This window comes from Centroberyx gerrardi, chromosome 4, assembly GCF_048128805.1.
Source record: "Centroberyx gerrardi isolate f3 chromosome 4, fCenGer3.hap1.cur.20231027, whole genome shotgun sequence".
NCBI lineage: Eukaryota > Metazoa > Chordata > Actinopteri > Beryciformes > Berycidae > Centroberyx > Centroberyx gerrardi.
This window is the reverse complement of record NC_136000.1, coordinates 3,801,750-3,813,699: the sequence shown is the minus strand read 5'-3', so window position 1 is coordinate 3,813,699 and position 11,950 is coordinate 3,801,750. Positions and strand designations below refer to the sequence as shown.

At 41.9% G+C, this 11,950-nt stretch overlaps 2 protein-coding genes across 2 annotated transcripts; one reads left to right on the top strand and one right to left on the bottom strand.

Annotated features, from left to right (window-relative positions):
• Window positions 1–2,199: 2,199 nt before the first annotated feature.
• Window positions 2,200–3,558, top strand: chrm4b (cholinergic receptor, muscarinic 4b). Its single transcript, XM_071900138.2, has 2 exons — window positions 2,200–2,916; window positions 3,088–3,558. The coding sequence occupies exons 1-2, from the start codon at window positions 2,200–2,202 to the stop codon at window positions 3,556–3,558; spliced, it is 1,188 nt and encodes a 395-aa protein (XP_071756239.2).
• Window positions 3,559–4,586: 1,028 nt separating this feature from the next.
• On the bottom strand, window positions 4,587–11,770 carry mdkb (midkine b). The gene is made up of 5 exons (XM_071900131.2): window positions 11,712–11,770; window positions 9,498–9,586; window positions 8,424–8,597; window positions 6,200–6,358; window positions 4,587–5,194 (listed from the first exon to the last, which is right to left on the bottom strand). Exons 2-5 carry the CDS (start codon window positions 9,583–9,585, stop codon window positions 5,175–5,177), a joined length of 441 nt encoding a protein of 146 aa, XP_071756232.1. The 5' UTR covers window position 9,586; window positions 11,712–11,770; the 3' UTR covers window positions 4,587–5,174.
• Window positions 11,771–11,950: the final 180 nt, after the last annotated feature.

Here is an 11,950-nt window from a genome sequence, read left to right as displayed (position 1 = left end):
TAAAAAAGAAAAGGCAAGTCATTGCTGACAAGGCATTAAAAATAGAAAAATAAAACACCTTGATTGTCTAAGTGTGCACACCTTCCAGTTTATACCTGGTAGAAAACAGCTTTTGCTTTGATAACAGGAGCAAGTCTGGAAAGTCTCTACCTATGGAAGCCCATTCCCACCACTCGATAAAATAAAAAACAACTCAATTGTGGGGTTTTCTCACAATTGTGACTTTATATCTCAGAATTTTGAGTTTATATCTCAGAATTTTGAGTTTATATCTCAGAATTTTGAGTTTATATCTCGGAATTCTGACTTTTTTTCTCTCGCAAAAAAAATCGGAATTCCGAGTTATTCATTCATTCATTCAAACCTTTATTTAAACTCGAAGAACCATTGAGGTTGCCGTCATTTACAATGATGTCGAGTTACAGACAAGATAAAAGTTAAAAATAAATAGGACAAGACATAGATGAGAATAAAGAAAATCAATTAAAACAGTTACACATTGAGGCAGGGAGGTTTGCGATCATGGTTTTAAATTGTCCATAGGTTAGTAGAGTATTGATTTTTAGCGTGTGTTGAAGATCATTCCAAGAAATAGGGGCACTAAAATAAAAGGCTGACTTTCCAAATTTAGACCGTGCTCAGGGGACCTTCAGCATAAGCAAGTCATTTGAGCCAGTTTGATAGGGTCCAAAGTTCCAATCCAGCATCATTGAAATGTAAGGTGGTAGCTTTCCAACAAGGGCTTTATATATAAACAATTCTGAGAAATATATCACGATTCTGAGAAATAAAGTCACAATTGCAAGAAAAAAACTCACAATTGAGTCGTTTTTTATTGTATTGAGTGGCCCTAATCCTCTAACGTATAGATCCCTGTCCAGCCCTATAGCATGATGCTGCCATCACCATGCTGAACGGTGACGTCAAAACTTAGTTAAGTGAACTGATGGGGAGACACACAGGCGGAGCCTTCACTCTGCTAATTAGAATGAATGAGGCATTCCTCTGCTATATATACTGCTGCTGGATGGTGGCTGGGAGACGGTTGGACTGCAGCAGACAGGAGGGAGAGGACCGACCTCTGTCATGTGATGGAACAGCAGTCGGTCCACCTGGTCAACCATCACTGGTGAGTGGTGAATTGTCTGCAGTGAATGATATATAGACAGGATATTCTCTTCATGTTAAATAACACACTGTTTGCACTGTGGACTGCAGCATCTCAACTGCTTCTGTTTGGTTCCTTTTCTAACTGCCTAGAATTATAATTTTGCTCCTTTCTGGATCATATTGTCATGAAAATGCTTTTCTTCCAAAATTACTGTAATTGAAAGCATAATGTGTAAATACTGCCAATGATATTAGATCTGTTATTAACAAACTGATATTTACAATTCCATTTTAGTAATTTAGCTCAGTGGTTCCCAAACTGGGGTCCAGGGACCACCAGGGATCCTTGAAAGAGTCCCGGGGTCCCCGAGAAACTGAGGAATGCATGAATTTCACTATTATTTCACTCACTAGAGATTTGCGTGTTGACAGAATGTGTAAGGATGACTGTTTTGGTTGTAGGCTTCACTGTCCCCACCACTGCTACTAACTCTCAAACAGTAGGTTGTAATTTAGTGTAGAATTGCATTACTGTCTTGATACTCTAAGATGAAAACAACAAAAATGTTCTCAGGTGGGGTTGCTTAGATAAAACCCATGGTGTGATGCGTGTCTTTTTGGGGGTCCTCGATATATGAAGAAGTTTGGGAATCCCTGATTTAGCTGACGCTCTTATCCAGAACGATTTAAGATGAGTGCAAAACAGTAGCATAAGTTTCAATTCCATGATGACGAGCTAACACCCGCTACAGTGTATTCTGGCTGCAGAGGGTGGATCACATGCAGGCCGAACTGAAGAGTGGACAAAAATGATTGAGAAAAAGGTTTTTCATGTTCTATAAGGTGTGTATATTTGCAGACAGCAAGGTAACATTAAACTACCATTTGTTATGAATGTAGGAGAGGGTTGAAGACGTGTCAGCTGCAGCATTCTGACTGAGTTGTGTGGGCTGAAGGGAGTTCATAGGGACCCAACCAGAAGGCAGTTGCAGTAATCCCGACTCCATCTCATTAAACTGAATGTTTCACTATGTGGTGTTATGGATCAGTCTGAGTGCCTCTGTGTGTTTGATATATTTTCCAGGCGATATGGGACAAGCACCTGAGCTCAACACCTCCAGCTGGCTCCGCCCCTGCGTTAACGGCTCCTCTCAATCTCCCACTAGAGCAGCTTGCCCATATAGCACGGTCCAGCGGATCCTTATCGTCATGGTAACCGCCTCCCTCAGCGTCATCACCGTCCTGGGTAACATGCTTGTTATTTTGTCAATCAAAGTCAACCGTCACCTAAGGACCGTCAACAACTACTTCCTGTTGAGCCTGGCGGTCGCTGACCTGATCATCGGTCTGGTCTCCATGAACCTGTACACTCTGTACCTGGTCTGGGGCCACTGGCCCCTGGGAGCTGTAGCCTGTGACCTGTGGCTGGTTCTGGACTACGTGGTCAGTAACGCCTCGGTCATGAACCTGCTCATCATCAGTTTAGATCGGTACTTCTGTATGACCCGCCCGCTCAGCTACCCCGCCAGGCGGACCGGCAGGATGGCCGGTCTGATGATCGCCGCCGCCTGGCTGCTTTCCTTCGTCCTCTGGGCTCCAGCTATTCTCTGCTGGCAGGCCATCACAGGCAAACGCATCGTCCCCGACGGAGAGTGTTACATCCAGCTGCTAGCCAGCCCCGCTGTCACGCTGGTGACCTCGCTACCTTCCTTTTACCTGCCGGCGCTCATCATGATCGGCCTGTACAGCCGCGTGTCGGCCGCCAGCCGCAGTCGACTGACCGCGCTCCGGTCAGATCAAGAAACGGTGAGGACGTCCAGTCCTTCCATCAAAGACTTCCTCCTGAAAAGGAAGAGCTGGGTGGCCAGCGACCCGGAGACTAAGACATGCTCAGATACTCTGAACCAATCAGAGTCCAGCAGCGCTCCGAAGCCCAGAAGGAACCGGAAAGTGTCCCGAACACCTGGAGACTCTGAGCCTGCAGCCGGTGGAGCTTCCTGCACGCTGCCCTCCTCTCCACGCTTTCACCCTCAGACCGCCACCCAGCACTCAAGGGAGGAAGACGACAGCAGTGTTCCCAAAATCCAAAACGACTCCTCACCCCGTATTCAACACCGCAGAGGAGCCTCGGCTGCCCTCTCCACCTTTCCCAGCTTCACTAAGTGTCAGGAACGAAGGAGGCGTCGAATAGTAGCGAGGGAGAGGAAGGTCACCAAGACCATCCTGGCCATTCTCCTGGCCTTCATCCTCACCTGGACGCCGTACAACATCATGGCGGTCATCGGCACCTTCTGTCGCTTCTGTATCCCCGACCCCCTGTGGACCACAGGCTACTGGCTCTGCTACATCAACAGTGCCATCAACCCAGGCTGCTACGCTCTGTGCAACGTCACTTTCAGAAAAACCTTCCGCAGTCTTCTCCGATGCCACAGCAGAAAGCTGCGATGAGACTGTTGTGTTCAATTACACTGTTCACTCTCTTCGGTCAAAGATGCACGTTTTCATCAATGGACTTGTATCTATAACGTTAAAAAGACCAGGACTTACGTTAAAGGACTACACCGACTTTCTGTCGTTTGAGTTTGACCCTTACCCAATATGTGATGCGAGGATTGGCACAAAAATGATCTCTGTCCTGTGCCCATGCTAACGCTTTAGCATACAGTATGTTGAGTAATTGCAACCGACTAGCATTATCCTAATAGTGAGAAAATAAGAACTTTTAGCACCTCTAAGGCTGATGGTTAGTTAATTTTAATTGATGCATCTAAACCTGCCAGGCTTGTTCAGGGGATTGGTACAATAGATGTAACTTTCAACAAGTTAGCCAAACAGCTAAAGTTGTTGAGCTTGATTCGTACTAGACTTAACTAATGAAGGATGAGATTTTCCTTTCAGAAGTTATAAATCTACAGGCCACAGAATGAAAACCAGTACCAACTTTGGATTACTTCAAGGTTTATCTTCATACTGTGGATAATGCTAGTCGCCTACAATTACTTAACATACTGTACGCTGAAGCGGTGTGTGGGACCAAACTCCCAAAAAGTCTGTAGTCCTTTTAAAGAGATCATCCTGCAACCAAACAGGTTCAATCCCTGCAACAGCCAAGCTAACGTGTCGATCAACAACCGAGCGTCCAAAGTGTCTTTGAGCAAGACACTGAAGCCCAACCTGCTCAACTTACTCATTGTACATTCTGTGGTTTAGAGCGTCAGATAAATGACTGACATGTAAAAACAGTAAAGTTACACCAGAATGTTGACACTGATGATCTGACTGATGGCTGCATAATGTAGGAATGATCACTCTCTTGATTTGATCATTATCAGCAGTGAATTGTAATTATTACAAGTTTCTGTGTTGGAAGATTTTGTTGTCCTTTGACAGAGACTGACCATAATGTGATACTTGTGCATACTAATCAACACTGACAAAACTCCTTTCCAAACAAACAAACAAACAAACTACTTGCAAACAATGTACAGTATTTAATTTGTCCATTTATACAAGTCTCATCTTGCAACGTCAATAATCTATAATTCAAAAATAGATTTTATAGAGGATTTTACTATTCCAGATCCATCCAAGCTTTTCTTGAATTTCCACATTTTCACATTTTTAAAAGCTATGATTCTAAAAATCTTCTAAAATATGACTTGCTGAATCCAGAAATTTGACATCCTGGACCGTTGAGGAGGGTTACAGACTGGATCAGAGCATTGCTTGGATGTTAATTTCTTTTCAGCTACTGTAAAAGCTTTAGGACTATCTGAAAATTCACTGTTAAAACAAACTATCAACTATGAGGATAGAATTATTCATTATTACCTAGTGGGAGAATATTGAAAAAAACGTTCCATACTTAATCCAAATAAACACAAGAACATCAAATCAGAACTGATAATACAAGAAGAATAAAAGTTGAGGGAAGCCAAGAAATCAAAAGGTTGCTGATGTGTTTTGGAGGAGTCTCTCGGCTGTGTGTTTGATGAAGGAGGGAAGACGATTGTTCTGCTGGAGGAAAAGGTGAAACCTGCCGTCTTCTGCGTCTCTGTCATCCTCTAGTTTGACTTCTTCTCCCCTGGTGAAAGACAGAGACAGTGTTGTGGAGGCTTCATGCTGTTGTCCCTGAGTTGTGACCTATATGTAAACCCAAGCCAAACTGTTTTTCTACAGTAGTTTAGTGGTTTAGTTAGTTTTCACTCCAACCAAACACTACAGCAGCTGATTTCACCGCTTAGTTCCTCCTCTCTGTTGAAGATGTGCCAGTCAGTCACTAGTTATAGCATTTTAATATGTGTGGATAGAAGCATATTGATAATGTACAGGGGGTTACAAACAGACAATGTTATGAAAAAAGTCTCATTCACAGAACATGACAATAACAATGATTGAAATGTGAGACTGAAAGTGTTATCCTGATAATTCTATGTGCAATAATCTGCAACTCTAGTGACTTCATCCAATCAGAACATGGCAAGAAGTAAAGGAACTTTTGTATGGAAAGAGATTAGTGCCAGAAATATGTAAAGATTAGTGCCAAAAAAGACTGTATTTGAATTGCATAAATTTGAATTTGTCATACTAATATTGAACTGTTGAATTAAAACAAGATATTTGTTAAAAATATATATATTTTTTTTTTAATTTGTAATGCACAATTTGAAATCGAATGCAATTGCTTGAAATTGAATGATTATTATTGAATTTAACTTTAAACTATAATTTGAAATTCGGTTTCCTAATTCAAATTCAAAATTGGATAAACCAAATTTATAATTATAGCTAAAACATAAGTCCAATAATAATCCCATTCGATAAAATGTGATTATCATTGAGTTAGTTAAATTCAATAATAATCACATTCAGTTTCAAGCCATTGCATTCAAATTTTACCTTACACATTCAATTTTTGAATTAATTTATTCAACAAATCAATTTTTTTAATTCACTGAATTCATTCAATATCAATGCAGCATGACAAATTCGAGCTTATGCAATTCAAATAACAATCTCTGTACTCGGCACTAATCTCTTTCCATACATTGACAGGATCTTGTTTAGCGGGGGAAGCTGCAGGTCCTACCTCTTGTTTTCTTGACTTTGGGGGAGCAGGGTTTGGACACCTTGACGGTGGTTTGACACTCGGCGTTGAACATGGCTCTCTTCAGAGTTCCTGATCGACTCTTGGTGTTGGTGGCAGCGTCACACTCCCCCCAGTGGCTGAACTTGTACTTACAGTCACCTAGAGGAAATACACACCACTGTTAATGCGTAGGACTGTTTTAAATGTGTGCTACAGTATTAGGTCTGTCATATGTTGTGACATCTATGGTGACAAAGGGTTCAGTAATTCAATGGCAGCTCCAGACAAGCTGTCAGATGTTTTCCTGCCCAACAAGTTTGTCTAAGTGTCAACAGAGGAGAGTTCTTCACTTTTGATTCACATTCTCCAGATATCTATGGTGGTGTTAAATTGTTTAAATGTTTTTAAGTATGTAATTAAGTGTCATTCTGCCAAACTTGAGTGGAAAATTTGATTTTTCAATAAGCAGTTCACTGGACTGAATGAAGTCTGTCCTTTGCTGTTAACACCATGACAAAAAAAAAACGGTAATTTTAAAGGAATAGTTCACCCCAAAATGACATCTGAGGCATTATCTTCTCACCCCCATCGTAGTCGGTACTCTATTAAAGTTGGTCGGACCATCAAAGATGCAGCGAGTTAGCATAGTAGTTCCATCTCAGCCTTCTCCCAAACTATTGCTATTACTTTTTACAGCTCAAAAAAAAAAAGCATAAAATGTCCAATAAATTTCTCCAAACAGCTCGTGCAGCATAATCCAAGTGTTTTGTAGCCAAAAGATTGCAGTGTGGGTCCAAAAGTCCAACATTGACCTCATTATTCTACATTTTCCTCACTGACGTGCTCTGGTGGCGTCGCCCCCTGCAGCGCTCTGGCAGAAGACTCGCAGTAGACCACAGCGCTGCTGTTTGGCAACGAAACACTTGGATTATGCTGCATGAGCTGTTTGGAGAAATTTGGTGGACATTTAACGCTTTCTTTGGAGCTGTAAAAAGGGCCCATTTACTTCAGTAGTTTGGCTGAGATGGAACTAACTCACTGTGTGTTTGGTGGTCCTACCAACTTCAATGGAATTTTGATTGACATGAGGGTGAGTAGATGATGATGACTGAATTTTCATTTTGGGGTGAACTATTCCTTTAACATTAACGTTATCAACGTTAGTCCTGACTCTCTGGATGAAACAAAGAGACAATTAAGACCAAAACAAAACTCCAAATAGAGGGAAGAACCTGCCACTCATATATACTTTATCATATATACCTATACCACATATACAGTACTTATCACACATAGATGAAATATATGTAGACTATCTACCACACATATACCTACATCATACCTAACACCTATAAACCTACAACATACTGTATGCTTATCACATACCTTACATCTATATACATTTATATAGATATACACATTCCACCTATATACCAATACCAAAAATAGATTCCTATTACATACCTAATATACACTACCTGTTAAAACCTTTGACACACCACATTTTTCTTTTTTCTTTTTTTTTTACTATTTTCCACATTTTAAAATAATAGTAAAGACATCAAAACTGTGAAATAACACAAATTGAATTATGCAGTGACCAAAAAAGTGTTAAACAAATCAAAACTATCTTATATTTTAGATTCTTTAAAGCAGCCACCCTTTGCCTTGATGGAAAGGCAAAGGCTTTGAAAAGAAATTCATACATAGGATCAACTTCACTATTTATATTTGTCTAAGAAACACATTTCATTTCTTGCATTTAAGCAGAAGCCTTTAGATCAAAATGGCTTTAAGAGAATGAAAAACATAATACATTCCATGAGGTGTCGAAACTTTTGATTGGTAGTGTATATATACCATATACCCAACCATGTACCTGCCATTTATATACTATATACCTAGCACACATATTGTATATCTGTCTCATACCTACCACACCTTTAGGTTCAGGGTTAGTCATGTCTGTAGGGTTAGGTTTAGGGTTAGTCATGTCTGTAGGGTTAGGGTTAGGGTTAGTCATGTCTCTAGGTTTAGGGTTAGGGTTAGTCATGTCTGTTAGGTTTAGGTTTAGGGTTAGTCATGTCTGTAGGGTTTAGGTTTAGGGTTAGGGTTAGTCATGTCTGTAGGGTTAGGTTTAGGGTTAGTCATGTCTCTAGGGTTAGGTTTAGGTTTAGGGTTAGTCATGTCTGTAGGGTTAGGTTCAGGGTTAGCTGAGTCTTACTGATATCCTTCTTCCAGTTGCAGGGGATCCTGCAGGCGATCTTCTCGGTGCGTTCCTTGCAGGTCGCCTCCCTCAGACCGTCTCCACAGTCTCCAGACTCTGGCACACATTTCCCATACTGGGTTTCTGCACTGGAGCACTCTGAGGCAGCCTTGGTTTTCTCATGTCTGCTGCCTGGGTGAACAGAGAATCACATCTTCAGTCAGGGTTATGACACCTGGGTCTGAGTCCAAAAGTAGAAGGTTTTGGTGTCAGATCCCCCCAGAATCAAAGAGCGAGGGCTTCTTTCTAGAGCCGCCATTTTGCACCAAGAGAAATCCATCGTAGAAGAGGAGAGAGACCAATTTCTCCACCCACAGGAGCAGGAGAGAGACCAGAATGCAATGCAGCAGAGAGACAGGTTGGGATTTGAGTAAGGGGAATCAGTTTTTATCTCGCTCTCACTCTTACTACACTATGACAATCGCTCTCTGCACCTATAACCCACAGCTGAAGGCAACAAGTTCTGTCGCATTGGGGGTTGTTAATTCTGTTGTCAATTGGGGGTTACTGAAAGGCATTCTGGGAAATGTAGGAAATCACTAACTGAAGTAGAAGTAGACGAGGCAGATTAAGGAAATGTGGGTTCACTAAAAAAGTAAATTACACTTCATCACAGAATAACTGCTGGAATGTGTTGAACATCACAGATAATTTATGGTATGATATATCACAGTGTAATAGCATTTTTCCTTATAATGGAGAGCAAAGATCAAGCAACAATCACCAGAAATCAAAAAAAAAAAAATCAGATAACATTCAGGACCATTGTTCCCTTTAAGCTGATTTCTGTGAGCTACATCAAATAATTTATCACACCGACCAAATAATATCTTGTCAGTCATCAGTTGTTTTGGCAGTTTTGATGGCAAATGTTATTCGCTGAAGGGATTTTGTCATAGATTAGGGTTGAGTGAATTATGAACCCTGAGTAGAAAACAAGGATGGGACTCTTTGGAGACCGCTGTCACATTCAGGAAAGTTATCAAAATGATTTCATTCTGATCTGACGTTTTAATTCACTACATATCTCACCTTTGTGGTTCTTGGGTCTCTTGCTGGCCTCGGCGGTGACCGTGAGGGCCAGCAGCAGCAGCAGAGTCACTGACAAAACACTTCGCATTCTGCAACACAACAATCAGCACGATGACACCAGGTCCAACACTTCAGTTTGACTCAACTTGTATCTCAAATCAGTAGAAATTTAGTATGAAAAACTTGTATAAAACCCAATTACTCGCTGTCTGTTTTTTATTTTTTGTCCTAATCTGGTATTATTGGCTGATATGAAGCTGATGTGTAACCGTAGCGTGATCTGGCCTGCCTAGGTCTGCTTGGGCCAGATGGTCCAAATTTAGTCCAAATCAAATCTGCTCCCTTTTTAGCTTGGCCCCCAAATCTCAGAATGCTTAAGCCAACTAATCTGACTATTGTAGTTACGGCAGTCTGTACCTCCATTAGGATTATAAAAGTAGGCTAATGTATTCGGATATTGTTCCTATTCACATCGCACACATATTTTTTTTATTTTGCGTGCTTATTCTGAATGTAGGATTTTTTTTTTTTAACCCTTTTTCTCATCAGTCAAAGGATTTGTGATGAAAGCGTTTCTGCACCAGGATCTGATGAGGGGCGAACAGCAGCTCCGAGGAGGAGAAATGAAATGTGTCTCTGCCTTGAAAACAGGAGTCAATAACCCAGAAAGCTCTCTCTCTCTCTCCCTCTCTCTCTCCCTCTCTCTCTCTCTCCCTCTCTCTCTCCCTCTCTCTCTCTCTCTCTCCCTCTCTCCCTCTCTGTGTTTTCCTCTCTTGTTATTGTACTGAGAAATGACAGACTCTCTTTCAAGCCTCCATTAAAGCAATGGCCTTCTTTCACATGTCAGCTGGCAGAGCAAATCCTGCTCCTCTGCTCCTCCTGCGGCCTTTTATGAGGCAGAACCGGCTCTCAGCAGGCCTTCAGTCTGTCCTCCATCAATGAGGAGGGGGGGTGGGGGGTGAGGAGGGGGGTGGAGGGTGGAGGGGGGGGGGGGGGGAGAGGCCAAGCAGCGTCTGAAAGAGCCCTTTAGAGTTCCCCTCAAAAGAATACTGATTCATTGGCCCAAAACAAAGCCTCTTCTAGCCTGGTTTCATTTCTCTAAAGCCTAACACAGATTCCATGCCACGTCTTCGGAGCTGCACCCCCGCCCGGGCCGCCATGAATAGAAACTTATTTGCATAAGAAAACAATGGAATCTTAGCATGAAGAAAAGGGGTGGGATGCTCCCTTTGGTAAAAAACGAGGAACAACATTTAGAGAACTTCCTCCTGAATCTTAGGGCTCGCTCTCCTTCCGGAGGCAAACATGAAACAAATCGCATGAGTCCCTGAATCTGAGTTCTCACAGCGGTCCGGGGAGCTTTAAAATCCTGATATGGAGCGCATCCTGAACAAAGGGACACTAACAAACAGACACTAACAAACCGGACGCTCTGCTCTGAGAAAACCTTCCTGACACAAGGTGTGGTCCGAGTCTGCTCAGACAGCACCGGCAGGAGGAAGTGAGGAAGCTGTGACAGTCAATTCCTCATTCTTGTCCCGGGTCATTCAACAGCACAAACAAAAACATGAAGCAAATATTTACTTAAAAAAAAAAAAAAGATATGTCAATTTTGATCAAGAAAACAGCCCAGATATAGTTCTAATTGTTCTCTCTCTTCTGCGTGTCAGTAGTAATCCACTCCCTGAACTGATTTATTACACAAAGACATTTTGCTTTAATTGGAATAAAATAAAAGCCTGATGCCCCCTGCAGAGCCGACCAGCACCTTCCACTGCTCACTGACACGCAGCATGAAGTGAGTCCAGCTTCAGTTTAACACTTTCAACTCATCATAACTATGAATTATTACAAAGTGGCAAGAATATGAATGTTTTGATGTAAACTATGCCAGAGGCCAAAACATCTGCAGATCCGCCATCAATATATTTCCCTAATGGACCGCGTGTAAAACTCAATTAATGACAAACAGTATTACATATTACAGTAGGCTATACTACCAGTACTGACTGCTTCCCAGGAGAGCTTTCTGTGTGAAATACAAATTCATCATCTCACAAAATAAAGAAGCCACTAAAGGATAATTTAGTTAGCAAGGAGAGATCATTACAAACGCTTTTATTAATTCTATCCTTTATAATTGAAAATAAACAGCCTGCAGCCACACTAAGCAGCGAATGCCTCAATGTAAAAATATAAAAAATGAAAACTTACTTGCTGGGCTCTGGGGAGCAGTCAGTCGAGTTGTGGAGTTGTCGCCTTCTGTCGCTGCCTGCCTACAGCTGCTGCTACTGAACACCCCCCCCCCCCCCCCCCCTCCACACACACACACACACACACACACACACACTCCGCATATGGACAATACTGAAAATCAGCCTCATGATGACATCACAAGCTCACACTGCTTTAATCCATACAATGAGGGACAAAACAAGCTCAGCTCATTTGCA

Excerpts from the sequence above, each read along its gene's own strand:
- chrm4b (XM_071900138.2), top strand. The coding sequence starts at position 2,200 with ATGGGACAAGCACCTGAGCTCAACACCTCCAGCTGGCTCCGCCCCTGC. Across the intron at positions 2,917-3,087 it reads TCCGGTCAGATCAAGAAACG|CCTGCAGCCGGTGGAGCTTC; the intron begins GTGAGGACGTCC and ends GGAGACTCTGAG.
- mdkb (XM_071900131.2), bottom strand. The coding sequence starts at position 9,585 with ATGCGAAGTGTTTTGTCAGTGACTCTGCTGCTGCTGCTGGCCCTCACG. Across the intron at positions 6,359-8,423 it reads CAACTGGAAGAAGGATATCA|GTGACTGTAAGTACAAGTTC; the intron begins GTAAGACTCAGC and ends TATTTCCTCTAG. Across the intron at positions 5,195-6,199 it reads CAAAGTCAAGAAAACAAGAG|GGGAGAAGAAGTCAAACTAG; the intron begins GTAGGACCTGCA and ends GTCTTTCACCAG.